The following is a 15,667-nucleotide window of genomic DNA, read 5'->3' on the forward strand; positions in this document are numbered from 1 at the left end:
TTGTGTCAGCAAAACCATATCTACCTCCCTCTCCACTCTTCCTCTTTCCCTCCTCTCCCCCCCAGCAGACAGATCATCTCTTTTGGGAGCACTGGGGGTCTTTTCTGGCTGCCTTAAATAATTCAAAAGGCCCTACTACCGTAATCAGCAAAAGAAAAGACAGGGATTTGGAGGGAGAAGACGTGTAGTGGAAGTGATGGAGGCATGTGTGGGCGGGTGAGGCGTCGTTGAGCAAAACAAGGGGGGGGGGGGGGGGGGGGGGCAGAGAGCACCGTTCTGTTGTTGCTGAGCTGAGCCAAGCGGAGCTGCATGTGCAGGCCAAAATGAGAAGTCAGCATTGTGAGCTCTGTGAGTGTGTGTGATGCAGTGTGTGATTGACTGGACGGGGCAGCGAACGCTTTACGGTCTCCACGACAAATAAGATGACCCGACAACGGTGGGTGCACGCTCCCTTTCTGCGTTGAATATGAATATAACATGTGCACGCAGCAGATGCCGAGCCCTCGATCTCGCTGCTCCGCATCTCTATTTTTTCCCCCCCCAGCAACCTAAATATCAGCAAGAGAAAATACCGCTGGGGGCAAAAACAAAGCGAGGAAAACATTAGGAATGGTAAATGTTAAACAAATCATTAAATACGGCGAGAACACGACAGGAAAACAGTGTGCTGAGGCAGCAGATGCTGATCAGCTCCCACCGCTAAAAAATACGCAAGGAGAAAGAAAACAGCAAAACAGAAGGGTGGAGTGAACCTAGAAGAGAGGAGGGGAAGCGCCGAAGGTCACCTTTGGTTTGTGGGGTTCGTTGGTAGTGCCGCTGTCATCTTTCACATCCGTTTTTGGTTTCCCATCTGTGCTCGTCGTCCCATCTCCTGACGCTCCCACGGCTCCTTCGCAGAGGAAAAAGAGATTATTTTCTCTCCAAAAAACAACCTCACTGCTATTCAAAACTCAGTGCAACTGGATTTTTCTTGCCGCCTCATCGTGTTCGACCAAGGAACTTAAAGGCGAGCTGTCATCACCAATGGACACGCCCTCTCGCGTCGATCTCCTCTACGCAAACGTGAACGCTTTCTTTAAAAGTGGCTGAATTGTAGCTTACGAACAGCTGTACAGAAGATCTTAAAAGGATCAGTTTGAGTCTTGTATGATTTCATTTCCACATGTCAAGGTCACAATGAGCTCCAAGTCAACGCTGAAGAAACTCGGTTACTTCAACATTGTTACTTTGGGAGAAATGGGCCACGTGGAGGCAGAACTAGAAGGTGAGGACAGAGAAAGAAGTCTTGTGTTTCCCCACCTTTGCGAGGTTTATCGCTGCAGAGGACTTAAAGACTGACTTTCCTGGCGGCAGCTGCATGATTCTTATTAACGGAATGAAGGGGTCCTTGGATGCAAGGCCCGTCCCTTTATGTTTCCATTGTGTGCAGCTGCACAGTGGGAAAACTAAGCGCTTTTTTTTCTTTCTGAGCCCAGGGGCAACACAGATGACATTTGAGGAACCTTGGTGCTCTAATCTGTTTGAAGTTTTCCAAATGTCATGCATTCTGATATTTGGTTTTGAATTAAAGGCGCCTTTCATTTTACATGCCACGGCGCTCTCCGAGGTGCTTTTAGTGACAATGAAGTGGGACGAGAGGCTGGAAGAGGGAGGAGGGATGCGCCGCATTGATCTACGCTCACTGGAGGGCCCGCTCGGCTAGGAAAAAAAAGCTTTGTGAACTCGGAGAATTCTCTTGATTTCTTTTGCTATCTTGTTGGCCAGCTCTGAATGGGAGCGGCCGCCAGTCAGTTCTGCCATACGTTTACTGTAAACACGTAAGTGAATCCCGAGTGGTTCTCCCGGTAACCTTCAAGGGTTCTCTATTTTATCGGCGTGTATTTGACACGCTTTGCAGCGAGACGAGTCAGCACCACCGGGGTCATATCTTCGGTCTGGGCCTTTGTGTATCTGTCAGAGGGCTGAATGAGGCTGTACGTGAATGGAAATAAAGATACTTTCTCGAGGCAGATGTTTTTTTTAAGCGCACACCTCTTAATGTCCTTGCTCGCCTCTCACTACGGGACAATAGAGATGAGCCTCATCAAGCTAGTTTCTGTGGGTTCGGGTTCGGTTTATGTACCTGACGGTGCCATACTGTAGGCCGGAGCTTGGCCGTTCCCCATGTCTGAGCTGTTGTTCCCTGTTGGCTGACTGTAGGGAACGGTGGTCGCCATGGTGCTGGGCTGGCTGACGCCTGGTCCTGGATAACTCCCGTGTCTATTACAGAAAGAGGAGAGAGGTGAGGAAGACACGTTCATGATGGAGCGACAGGTTGGGCGAGAGATAAGCGGGTCTCAGTGAAATCTGCTGAGGGTTGTCTCTGCCGTGCTCGTTTACTGTTTTCATGAAACAAGACAAAATAAAATCACGAGACATGAGAGGACTGATCGCGCAGCATCGGGATATAAAGAATTCCTCCTCCTTTCCTCATCACATGTTCCTTCATCTTCCTCCCTCTCCCACAAGTCATAATTTAACTAATTAAGGTGTGCTTTCAGAGAGGATCATGTTATTTGTTTCCATGGTGACGGCAGAGATCAATCCTGCTCCCTCCCAGCCTCCCCTCTCTCTTTCTCTCTAATGTAGCTCATGACATGGTGCTGCAAGTGACATCAGAGGGGCTTATCAGCAACCCGCTGAATGTTAGCCACCTGTGTAAGCGTGCACGTGCTCGTGTCTGCAGTCCAAAGCCACCGATATGCTGGCAGAAAGGGAACAACGTGCTTGGAATGGTTTGGTCAGTCTCCCGCTGGATTGAGATTATCTCCAGGACAAACACACGAGGGGAGACCGAGATGGGGAGAGAACAACACTGAGAAGATGGGGAGGCCTAAGAAACTGACAGGAAGGGATCAATTCTAAAAGGAAACAACAAACCGAGGCACAAACTGTTGGGAAATGGCCACAATTGAGGAGGAGTTCTTGGCCGAGGAAAGTGTTTTACGGTTTATGTAGAAAGAAGAAAAAAGTTGACTGGATTTATGTCAGCCAGTTCCCCACTAAATGGCATCCTTCTCTCTTACGCGCCAACACAGACGCACAGTGTAATACCTCATGTTGGAAGCGATACACATACCCTAAGAGGAGGGATTGGCTTGGTAAACCTCCACATAATCTCATCTCACAGATGTAATTAGTCATAGAGCACGGCTGATGATACATATGTAATCCTTCTATGGGGCCGAGGTGCGCAGGGGGAGCTCCGTGGCAAAGAAACACATCAAATCCATGCTTATCTGGGCCCGGTTTCCAATAATAGGGGACATGGAAGAGTTCTTCATCGCTGCCTACGTGTTCCCTAAAAAGCCTCGCGTGAGTCAATTTTACCTTTTGATCATCACACGTTTTCTCTCAACAACAAAAAAACCCCAACATTCCGCCTGCTAACCTACTTTATCCATACTGTACAAACACCCCCTCACCCCCTGTTTGCAATACAAGTGGGGGCTCCCGTGTGCACGATGAAGTACCCAAATCAACAACAACAACAACAACAACAACAACAACGGCAGCGGTGGCGGTTGGAGCGTTTTGGCTGCACTCTCCCATTATGACTAATTCATGTCATAAAAAAGCCCATTAGAAAGCACTTGATGGAGGCATTTCACAGCATTTAATCACACTTAATATATGCATGCGCCGCTATCGGGGTAAAGGGGGGGTAGGGGGTGGGGGGCTGCACAGCACATTCATCTTGCTCTTGGGCATCTCGGAAAAAGCAAAAAGCACCCTGTTGCAGCAACAAAACAGAGTGAAGGGAGAGAAAAGGGTGGAAGAACTGTGATAAACGGAGGGAAAGGAGGAAAAGAAGAAACGTGTGTGCAGATGTGTGGGTGTGTGTGTGTGTGTGTGTGGGGCACCCCAATGGACCGACGGGGGACGCTTTCTCTTCACAAGGCCCCAGAGCTGGAGGTAATGGCTGCTCCATGAGGGAACGCACACATAGAAACATCATTGCAACAACACCAAGTTTCACTCTGGGGTTGTTGTCTTCAAGCGTCTCTTAAAGTTTATTTCATTTAATTATTTAAGGCTCGTTTTATTACGCTGGTTGGTTTAAGCTATTTAAGAAAATAACTTGTGTGGTACTAAATAATAATCTGGATCAGAAATGCTTTATTAATATCCAGGTGGAAATAGGGGACATTATAGTGAAGCTGGCACACACACACACACACACACACACACACACACACACACACACACACACACACACACGGCTCCTGTTTTATTTTTTCTAGCAGGACTTCACATATGAAGGGAAGGACACCTTCACACCATGGGCACAAAGAGTGTGTAAACGTCGATGTTTGAACACGTCCTTGTGTTCTCGTTAAGTTGCTGCTGTTGCCAAGGGGATGCCATGGTTACGAGGTGCCAGCCAAACAGCTGAAGGTGTCTGTGTGGAAGTCGCGGCGTCTCTGCCCTTCATCGGCTGTGACAGGGCATCGTGATGCCCTCCAGCAGACCCCGCCAGACGACAGGAAGCGAGTGATGGGGCCTCATGAGTGTGTGGAGGCCGAGTGCCCCCCCCTCCCCCAATTTCATGTGTGTGTGTGAGTATTTTCAAGAGTGTGTGGAGAACATGGGTAGAGAGGCAACGAGAGGCTGCTGGATGGAGGGATGGAGTGGATCGGCTGGAGGCCATGAATTATATATGGACCCAATCTGTTCTCAGGGCAGCTTGGGCTTATAGCTCCTTCAAACTTCTGGTTCAACCCCCCCACACACACACACACATACACACACACACACACACACACACACTCACACACTCAGGAGACATGAATCACTCCCCTGTCAGACTCTAAAAAAATAAGAGTAGCTTTTAACATATTAAATCCAGAGAGAAGCTACTCTGCCCCTCTTTTATAAACATCAAACAGCTCAGGATGGAGGGGAAGCCATTTATTTTGCCCATCTAATGAAAGCAGAGCGCTTCGCGCCACTGCCAAGACTATGAGCGACAAAGCGCCACAGGCAGCATCCTCCATTTTTGACATTCTAGCGCTGCTCTTATTTATTTAGCACATTTACTTACTAAGGAGGTCAGAAATGAATTATTTGGGGAGGATTTGCCTGGGAGCACTCTCCTCTCCTCTCATCTTCCCTCTTCCAACATTTTTCTCCCTTCAATTTCCTTTTGATTTACGACTCTTTCCCCCCCCCTGAGCCTCGCTCTTCTCCTCCTAAATGCTTATTTTTTCGACGGCGCCTGTTCCTATAGCTCCAGGAACTTTTTGCAGGGTGTCGCTGGCAGCGCTGGAAAAGTCATTTGTAAAGCCAATTTTGTCCCGGAAGCTGCAGCCAAGAAAAGCTTATACAGTTTAATACTTTGTGTTTCTCTCTGTTAAAAAAAAATCCACAGCTCAGGAAAAAGTCCCGCACGACACCTCTCTTCCAACAAACTTGTACCTCCTCCACACCGACAGGCTTGAAATCGTGTTAGCTGAACAAAACACGGCAGAGTCTTAACCCAGAAATCTTGACAACTGATGCATCCAAGAAGTTTTCCAGAAACCGATCACGGTTTCTTCAAAAGAATAATGTGATTTTAAAGTTGACCATCATTTCTATTTAAAATTAGCCGGTTGTGACTTGGAGAAAAAAAAAAAAAGGTGTCACAGATTCAAACAGGAGCCGCATAATTTGCCTTACAGCATTAGAGCTCATCTGAGCTCAGGATAATTAAATGAGGCGTTCTCCTTTAACTTTGGTGGCCGTTTGAAGTTGGTGCCAATGTGGTTTTGAGTTTGGATTTCCAGTTTTGCTTTCAGCCATCTGTGTTGTGTCTCAAGATTCCAATTCAAGATTATGGTCGTCGCTCTGAGTCGTGGGAAGCGCTTCCGTCTATGGATATTGGGGGTAAAAGAAGAAAAAATCGACCAGTGACATCACAGCAAACTAGCCTCGGATATGGCGGGTCGGGCGCTGGTGTCAGGGAAACTCGCTGGAGATCGATGCCTCACACAGCGAGTCCAGACACGCGCTGACTAACATCTCGATCTTCAGACAGAGACGAACTCGCTCTGAATGTTTTCCGATTGCCGAGCTGAGATCTGGAGAGCAAATGGGGCACGGGAGCCTTTAACTGCAGGTTTTCGGAGGCCAATTTCCTCCTGATCTCCCTCAGATGTTCTAAAGTGGGATCTGAGGAAGAAAAACACAACAATGCTGCGCTGGAGACAGCGGAGAACAAAGAGTAAATGGAGGAGTGTGCGAGAGAGAAAAACAGTCTGGGAAGCATAGGAGTGCCTCACAGAGGGTGATACAATTGGGAGAGTTGGTGGAAAAAAGTAACAGGTGGGAGTTGGGAGAACAGAGGCAGACGGAAGGATGACAGACTGAAGGAGTGATGGCAGACAAGAGCAGAGCTGTAAACACAGACACCAGAAAAAAGGGATTTTCATCATTAGAAAAGACTCCTTGGCCGTAAAAGTCTTACAGTTCATATGAGGAAATGGTTTTGGAAGGCATTAATGCAGCAATTTTGCAGCTCTGCTAATTGAATTTTTGGTTGCAAGGATCCGGTGTCTGTTTGTCTCCCCCCGGTGTTGTGGAAATGATGCTTTGTTTTGGATAAACACTTGCTTCCCGCTTCAGACGTGATCTTTGCAAGTTGGTGAAAAGGAACAACACATTAATGACGGCGGGATGGAGACATGGAGAAACAGAGAAAGAGTGAGAGACAGAGAGGGTGAGAGAGAGTGAAAGGGTGAGAGAGAGATGGAGGGGGTGAGAGAGAGAGGGTGAGAGAGACAGAGAGAGAGAGAGGGTGAGAGAGAGTGAAAGGGTGAGAGAGAGATGGAGGGGGTGAGAGAGAGAGAGTAAGAGGGTGAGAGAGACAGAGAGAGAGAGGGTGAGAGAGAGAGTGAAAGGGTGAGAGAGAGATGGAGGGGGTGAGAGAGAGAGGAGGGGGTGAGAGAGAGAGAGGGTGAGAGAGAGAGCATGGTGCTTAATACGGGGACAGACTGACAGGCAGCCTGATTGGTCCCAGCAGCTACGGATCACGTCGTGCCGCTTCTTATTGACAGCCCAGGCATCTCTTAATGGCTTGGCCAGCATTTGCATTTCTCTATGCCCTTGCATGTGTGTGTGTGTGTGTGTGTGTGTGCACGCGCGCATGTAATTAATGAAGACATACTGGCAGCACCAAACCACGTTTGTAAAATGTCTACACAGCGCACGTGTCACTGTGGAACTCTGGGAGTGTGTCCATTAATCTTTCTCTGTGGACTCACTGGTTCGACCTGCTGGTGATGACATCACAGCAGTGATGATGATGATGATGAAGGCTTTAGGCTGAGACAGGAGGGGCATGCACGGTGAAGGTGGGTTACCTACCTATGGATTTGTGAAGGTGAAGGTGGAGTCGGTATGGATGGGTGGGGAGGTCGGGGTGGAGGTGACATTGTGGGATGAGTGGTGTGGGCTGCGGGCCAGTGCGTGGAGGTAGGACTGAGCGGCCCCACCTGGGCTGAGGGCCTCGCGTACGGAGGTCGCCTGGAGATCGGCCGGGGGGGAACCAAAAAACTTCATCAGTCTCGGAATCAGACATGGGAACGCACGCTTCCACACCTTCCACTCCTCCTCTCAGAAGACGGCCATGTTTTCTTAAGTTCCCCCAGCAGAGTTGCTGCCCACACAAGCTCTCCATGCTACAAACACTGAAATATTCAAAGCCTCAACGCTGAAAAGGAACGTGAACTCATGCAGCCTCAAAGTCCTTTGTGTTACGGCGCCTGGGGTCACCTCTAACTCTCCTGTTTTCAAAGCTCGTTGCGTTTCCAACCTATAGGATCTCTGGGAGGGCAGCAGCGCTCCCTCTGCAACAGCTGACATTTGCTGTGTGTCTGCTATCAAAATGTCAGGCACTTTATGTGATATGGGAAAATAAGGAGGCTCACAAATGACTCATGGAAGCGCGGGACCCCTGTGATTGAACTCTTCGTGTCTGAAAAGACCCGAACAACACTGACCCGCGCGCTAGCTCTGAAACTCTCGCCGGTGCCTTTTTTAGACCACCTCGCCACAGACAACCCTGCTGGGAGAGCGACGTGAGAGGAAAAGAAACACTTATTTTAGCATCCTTACCTGCTGTGTGTTGAGTTGGCGGCGACCGTTAATTCTTGGGGTTTGCGGTTAGAAGCAGCTAACGAAGGGGGGCCCATACCGGGCCCGACTGGGTGAGGCATGCTGGGGGAGATGGGAGCCATGGTCGGGTACCCTCTGTTCTGGCTGCCTGGACCGTGGTTGCGCCTTACAGGAATAGGTTGACCAGATCCCTGACCGAGCCCGGGGCTGCCAGCATTCATTCCGAGGTTGTTGGTTATGCCGGAGCCGCTGTAGCTGGTACTGCCAGTCCCACCGTAGTTGGGTCGATGGTAATTACCTGGAGGGGGACAAGTCTCAACTTACAACAATGCTGTAACTGCAACTGTTTTGTAACAGTTTAACTGTTATAACAGATAATCGAGTGCAGCAGTAGTGAAATAATGTCACACTGGGATAGATGTGTTTCCTGACGTATCCCATTTGTCCCACTGTCAGTGGTGTATCCGTGTCAGACTGGTTCATCTTTATTACCCCGAGCAGGAAAACGCGGACTGACGGCAACTGCTGTCAGCTCAGACATTTTAATCTCCACCTGATTCTGACTGATACAAAATGGCTGCGGAGAAATGGGGAATTAGCGCGTGACGCGTGCTGTAAATCAGTTCATTTCAGAGAAATTGGGTGTTGATCAGATGGTGCCCAAGACCTTCATCCATCAAGGAAGGAATCCTGTGACAGGGCGAGGAAAGGGGGATACAAAGTGCTGAACCGAATTGTGATTCATAACCTTGATCAGCTCTTGAGGAGGCGAGAGGAGCATTATGGGGTGTGGTGACATTTTTCACAGCTGAGGCCTGCTAGACAGGCTCAGGAACAGCTAGCAAGCTTAAAGCTAACTCCCCATGAGAGAGAAACTCTTATCTGCATTGAATGCTTTGCTGCTGCCACACATGCAAAATACCAGATTTCCTGGGACGCACTAAAACCCCTCCATCTTGGAATTAACGGCACGATGCAGATGTTGTCACTGAAAACATCAACGGACACTTTGACGTGCGAACACACCAGCACGGCTAAAGCAGGCACGGCCCGCGCTGGCATGAGCACGTCGTGTCCCGAACCCTCGGAGGACGCATCTTCCACGGGAGAAATCCTCCACAAAGCAGAAATGGAATACGTGGCTTCCTCCATTGTGAAGAGGGCTATTTATTTTGATTTGATTAAGGGTGCTTTAGTTGGGCCTCGCCGCTTAATCCTCTGAGAATATGTCTGGAAAAGGGGATCAAGTCCCTTTAAAACCTGGAGGCTTTAGTGCACGCTCAAACGAGGGAAACATGAATGACAATATTCTAGAAGGGGGGTGGGGGGGCTGTCAACCATCACTGAAAATGAAATGGTGTCCTTGAGCTGCCTCAGCGAAGACGCATTTCCACTTGACATTAGCCTGAGAGTCCAACAGAGCCAGAGAATGGTGTGATGCACAAGAGGGTGGGCGCAGGAAGAAAGGAAAGAGAGAGAGAGCGACAGAGAGAGAAGGGGAAGATACTCCTGCGCACCCCCACCCACCAAACCCCCAAGATAGGATTTATATTGAATCAAAATAAAAGTCTTTCCCACAAAAGTCAGCAGCTCTGGCTGAATTTGTCCAGAAATTGTGATGAAATCTACTGTGGGAGATGGGAAAAGAAGCGGATTATTCCTGGAGAGGCTTTGAAGAGTCTGTGAGCCGAATAGAGCTGACACCTGTCAAGGGTTTTGGAGGGGCAATAATAGGGAAGCATTCGGGAAGAATGGATGCCTGCTAACAGACAGAGGCTGAAGAGCGCACGAGTGTGTCCGTCCCGTTGTGAATGCATCTATAATGATCGTCGAATAAAAACACATGTCTACGTTCCTTCTACTCGTCAGCGACCGCCAACGCTGCTGCGGAGAATCTTGGAATTGCCCCCTCGGCTCTTTCTTCCGGCACAGGCAGAGGGTTTGTTGCCCTTGGCGACCTCTCTCAGCCTTGGACCTCCGTGTCATGGCCGCCTGCCATCCGCCATTGATAGTCTGGGACCACTCTGTGGTTTTTGGCCCCTGCGACAGAGTCAGGATCCAGCAACTCGCTGGGGAGTCGCATATATCACACACTCGGGCAATGTGCTCCCTCCCTTTTTGGTGGGTGTCCATGGCATCACTTTGCTGGAATGCAGTGGGAGGCACCTGCATGTTGAGAAACACGTCGCATCACGGTGGTCTGGACGGAGCAGCGCTGCGAATCTGCGCGCTAGCTATCATTTGGTAAAACCTCGAGTGTGTTCAAGCCGTTCATTACGTTCAAGGCCTTTAAAATATCAGGCAGCATTAAAGATCAGGAGCATAATGAATGTTGACACAGCAGGTAAAAAAGCAGAATGTCTTCTTAAACAGCAGCCTGAACAGAAGCAGCGTAGCCTCATCTGTATTCCTGAGATATCATTTGCTTTAAAATCAATCAAAACCTTTTCTCTAATTGCAAGGAGTGGGTGTGTGTGTGTGTGGGGGGGACCTGTGCCGCCATCAGCCAGGGTCCACGAGATTCACGAGTGATCTGAAATACGTGCTTAGAAATAGTTTTTACCGTAACAGAAACCCGAATGTTTCCCGAGGCGACGACAGCTGAAGCAGCAGGAAGTGCGATATGTTGCTGAAAAACCATCATCGCAATCATGTTTGCCTTTGGTGCAGATGGGAGATAGATTTAAGAGGGGCGAGTTTGAAGCGCTGAGGAAATAGTTCCCTCTGCTTTGCATTTGGGCCCATTTACTGCGAAAAGTCAGAGATAACTTTTATTTCCTGGTGTTTGGACGACATGTCGTACAAGCAGCCGACTCATTCCTGCTCAAAGGCTGTTTTCCCTTTAACACCTGTTCCAAGTTTGGGTTTGGAGCCTCCTTGATTCATAGAATCACCTGCCAGTCGGGTCTTCATCATTTTCTCTGTGGTAGCATAAACATAAAGATCACATTCAGCAAGGGTCATAATCTGCATGCTATGCATGCTAGTAATCAATCGGGGGAGGACAGGGAGAAAAGAGGACAAGCGGGATGTCATTCCTTATTTGTCCCTCCTTGTGTCCTTGTGACTAAACCTCGGCTTCCCTGCTGCTACTCCAACGTTTGCTGCCTTTGGGGAATCTTGAAGATATTAATAGAGCGACTGAGGGGAGGAGGAAGAGAAGGAGCGCTCCTGGTGCTTCGTTGACAATTACATGGAAATTCCCGGCACGGTCACGCATCCCGTGGACGCTATATATCCTGCGCCGGCTTTAATCCCCGCAGTCCGCCGAGAGAAGAGGAGTGTGACAGAGCAGATTAACGTCTGCTGCTTCCTCAGCAGACTGGACCGTCCGGCCCTAACAACCGCGGCAGTCATTCTCCCCGCCACGGTGGAGAACGTGTTTGCATCACCAATGCGCCCCGCAGATGCGTGACCTCAATCAGCGGGGCGTGGACCACAGATTACACGGCGGCGTGCTCCGGCTACCCAAGACAAGACCGGGGCTTGTCCATGTCCAGGTGGACCAGGACCGAAAAGCAAAGACGCATTTACCTGCAGTTAAACAGCTTTGTCTTCAACCTCGTCATGTTTAAAGACGGTGTGAGGAAGTACAAATCTCATGCTGGGGTGCTTCAACATCCTCTCACGGCCACCTCAGCACCTTTCCTGGCAGGGTGTCTGAGCCTGAGCATGGCAGGAATGGGCCTTGGGCTCCACACATTGTCAATTTCCTCTTAAAAACACCTTTTTCCCCCAGGTACTAACAACCATTGTGTGTGTTGGTGTGTGTGTGTGTGTGTTAAAAGTCCAAACACAGCTTTATTAAGTAGAACACTGACTTCTCCCCCGTGAGAGGAGGAGGAAAAAAGTGCTGTCCTTCCTATTATGTCCTGCTGTCCCACTCCTGCCGACCTGCTATGAACAAAAGACTTCCAAGAGCGGCGGACACTTAATTGTTGATTGATTTAGTGACACTATAACGTTCTGTGTATGATAAAATACTGTAGTGGGGTAAAAGATGCAGGGCCTGAGATGTTCTCTCTTTCTTTTTGACCCCTTTAAATGTTTAAATAATGGATCAATGAGAATTACTGATAAATACATCTCTACTCATAACGAATACGACGACAAAGTTAAACGAGTCAAACAAATAAGACTTCTTTTACTACTTTTTAAAACTTCTAGTTACTGAATCCTCTGGCTGGCTGCATCCTTCAGGTTCGGCACGTTTGAAATTTGGAATAAATATTCCCGAAACATCTCGTGAGTCTGTACTTTCAAGGTCACTGTTGCTGAATTTCTCACCATTTTTATGCAAACAAAAAACCACACGCCTGTTCTGCCTCTTAAAAATACAGAAGTTTGCGACTGCAAACCAGGAACTTTATGACGGTGCGGCGGAAAACGTGTGAGGAGCGTGTGGTGTCAGGCTCTGGACAATTTCTACATATAAATATGTAGAACTGCTTGTCAGAGCAGACAAGCGAGACCAGAGTAATCAGATCATATCAAACAGAGGAATCCCTCACAATAAAGTCCTGGATGTGAAGGTTACACCACATTGTTCTGAAATCTGCAAATTCAAACAAAACCAGCCTGTGTGCTGAAGGACAGATGGTATCAAAACCCTCTACCTTCACCTGAGGACATCACAGTAACCTTGATGTGAGAATACAAAATGAAAGTTTCAGCTACTGGATTTATTCAAGAGTAAAGTTGGGCTATTTTGCTAAAATAATGAATGAATATGTGCCCGTTTACATTTGCGGACCCGAGAGGCTTGTCAAACGTTTTTAGCAGCGCTCCCGACCGGCTGAGGAGCAGAAACAAAGGCGGGGCTGCGCCTTTAAAAGGGAGTCTTTTTGTATTTCCCGTTAACCGAATGCTCTTTCAGAACTAATGACTGGGGTCAAGGCCCGGCGGGGGTGCGAAATGAAGACAACAGCCATCAGAAACAGACAAAAGCGTCTTTCCCTTCTGACCCCGACACGCGAGCGGGACGCCATTCACTCCAGCAAGAGTGTTTGAAGTCTGCACAGGGGTGAGCGCTCGTGTTTAATAATTCATCATCATTCCAGGGAGTCATTGAACCTGGAGTTTCAAATTCTCTCACTTTTACTAAAAAATGATGGAACGTGTAACACAGCAGCATGTTTTGCTGCGGTTCTACTACATGTGCTTCCTGTTATCGAAAGCCCGGCAACATCAAGTGACAGATGTTAACATCTGTGAATGAACGTGCTACTGCACCCCAGTCAGAGGGGTAAACCTGGGTTGCTGTGTAAAATCACCCGTTTAAGCAAATGTCTCTACCTTGGTGCCCGTACTGCGACCCTTGAGGCCCGTAAGGGCCAGACGGGCCGCTCTGGGAGTAGGGACCCATCCCAGGATACACTGGGCCCCCAGGAGCGTGGTGGGGAGACACTGGAGGTCCCGACTGAGGCGAAGCAAACTGAGATCCGGCCTGGTTCCTCTGCATGTTGGACATGAACCCTGAAACATACAGAGATGTCAACGTCAGCACAAAAGGCCAAAAAGCCCACCAAGCCTGTAGACAGTGAACGCACCAGCTCGTTGTGCTCGTTCATTGTCGCCTCCAAACAAATTAGCTCAAGACTTCCCACTGACGCGTAAAAGAAGGGCAGAGCTAAAACGCACCCTCGAAAAATGAAGTGTTACATGTGTTCACGTGCTTGTAAATACAGAAAACCATATTTAATTGGGTAAAAGGAAGCGATTATATTAAATGGATGCACAACTCAGCTATCCAAACTGACATTTGGGGTGATCCTCCTATCAGTTTGTAAAACCCACCGAAAGGTCTTGAAATCCACCACAACGGCGAAAGGTCGGCGGGCAGCCGTGGTGGGAAGCGAGCATGACAAGTGCGTGTGAGGTGAGGCTCGGGCGTTAGTGATTAGGTGTGAATGGATTAGTTTCGCTCGACTGTAGTTGCGATAGCTATCCCCTTCTGTGGAGCGAGCGCGCATGTTGCGGACTGCCGAGCGCTTCCCGGGGTTCAGGGGAACAGACAGCGCGAGTCGCCGCCTGCGTAATTCCGTGTTTTTGCTAAGAGAGCACGAGGAGCGAGGAGGGAGATGAAAAGTTAAGTTCTTTGCTGGTGCGCACGCACATGCCCGTTCAGCACTGCATCTGTGTCTGGGGGAGATATGGGAAAAGAGCACACCAGCGTGTTGATGTGTGCAGGAGAGAGAGAGAGAGAGAGAGAGAGAGACAGAGAGAGAGAGAGAAGAGAGAGAGAGAGAAGAGAGAGAGAGAGAGAGAGAGAAAGTGTGTGGGAGGTAAAGACATTGCAGCACATGGAAAGAGCGATTTGGGCCTGAAAGTGCTTAGGCTGCGAGTGCTGGGTTTAAGAAGCGAGGACATTATTGTAATGTTTTGCTTCCATTAGAGTAAGGGGATTCTGGAGAGGAGGAGGAAAAAAAATTACAGTGTGTAATATCGCACTTTAAATTGCCTGGAAAATGGATGAGGAGAGGAACGTTGTGCAGACAGTGCTAAAAGCAAATAACACGTTCAAGGATTTCGCTCCCTCCCTCGCTGCTTACACACACAGAAAACTTTCCCTCGTCCCAGCAGCTGAAGGAAGCTCGCAACTGGACACCATCAGCAGCGGTGGAGCATCCCAGAGATGGGGGGGTGGGGGTGTCACTTAAAAAAAGAGGGATAGTCAGGGGGGTTCTGCAAATGAGGATGAGAGAAAGAAAGAGAGAGGCTCTTAGGTTGGATGGCACTTGAGCAAAGTGGGGCATGTGTGGTGGCAAGGTGGTGGTGGTGGGGGGATCTGGGTTAGGGAAACAGTGCAGGACCAGAATGAGGAAGACTGGAGGTTTACAGGAAGTGGAGGTCAGCATTAACTCTGACTTGACCCCCCCCCGTCTGCTGCTGAATGCTCTGATCCACAGAGGTGGAGCTGTTCTGTCGTCCCAGTAAGGGTCTTTTCTTATTCTGCAGCATTGTGTGGATGTGGATTCCCCCTCGCCCCCCAGCCATGAACAATTCAGCTGTTTTTAGCGGCGCTTGACAAGTGGATGTAATTGCTGGAAACAATTTCCCGTTTGGCGGGTACACGTGGCCTGTGGGTGAGCAATCACGCTACACGCCTCTGGCAGCAAGCTGCATCCAAAAACCCCCCAACAGGCCTCCATAAAACACACACACGCACACACACACGCACACACACACACCGACCTCCAAACTAAATTTGAAGCTTGAACTAAACCCAATAGTGAATGTTGTATGTATGTACTGAACCGCGGGCCAAGGCTAACCCAGCGTCTGAAGTGCTCCAACAGTTTCAATGCAAGTGCTTTGTTTCGTGTGAGAGCCCAAAAAAGAAAAGTGAAATGAATGAACAACCAGTAAATGTTCATTCATTTCACTTTTCTATTTTGGGCTCTGCCCTGTTGCCTTTGAAAGCACAGCAGCCGTGTCCAATCTGTGAATTTGTTGCAGAGCAGACCATGTCAAATGTTGCAAAATAGCTTCAGATTGTGGAATATGGATTTCTTTTTTCCAGAGTGGAAGA

The 15,667-nt window shown here is 48.9% G+C and overlaps 1 protein-coding gene across 2 annotated transcripts in view; it reads right to left on the reverse strand.

Moving 5' to 3' along the window:
• arid1b (AT rich interactive domain 1B (SWI1-like)) overlaps nt 1-15,667 on the reverse strand; it is a 124,550-nt gene that overhangs the window by 12,032 nt on the left and 96,851 nt on the right. Inside the window, exons 7-11 of one of the 2 annotated variants that reach the window (XM_057058278.1) lie at nt 13,432-13,611; nt 8,137-8,434; nt 7,387-7,545; nt 2,123-2,259; nt 786-889 (exon numbers count right to left, since the gene is read on the reverse strand). In XM_057058278.1, the coding sequence (XP_056914258.1) occupies nt 786-889; nt 2,123-2,259; nt 7,387-7,545; nt 8,137-8,434; nt 13,432-13,611 (878 nt within the window). The remainder of the gene's footprint in view (nt 1-785; nt 890-2,122; nt 2,260-7,386; nt 7,546-8,136; nt 8,435-13,431; nt 13,612-15,667) is intronic. The other variant, XM_057058279.1, reaches the window with a different exon arrangement.

Source organism: Takifugu flavidus, chromosome 16 (assembly GCF_003711565.1).
Source record: "Takifugu flavidus isolate HTHZ2018 chromosome 16, ASM371156v2, whole genome shotgun sequence".
NCBI lineage: Eukaryota > Metazoa > Chordata > Actinopteri > Tetraodontiformes > Tetraodontidae > Takifugu > Takifugu flavidus.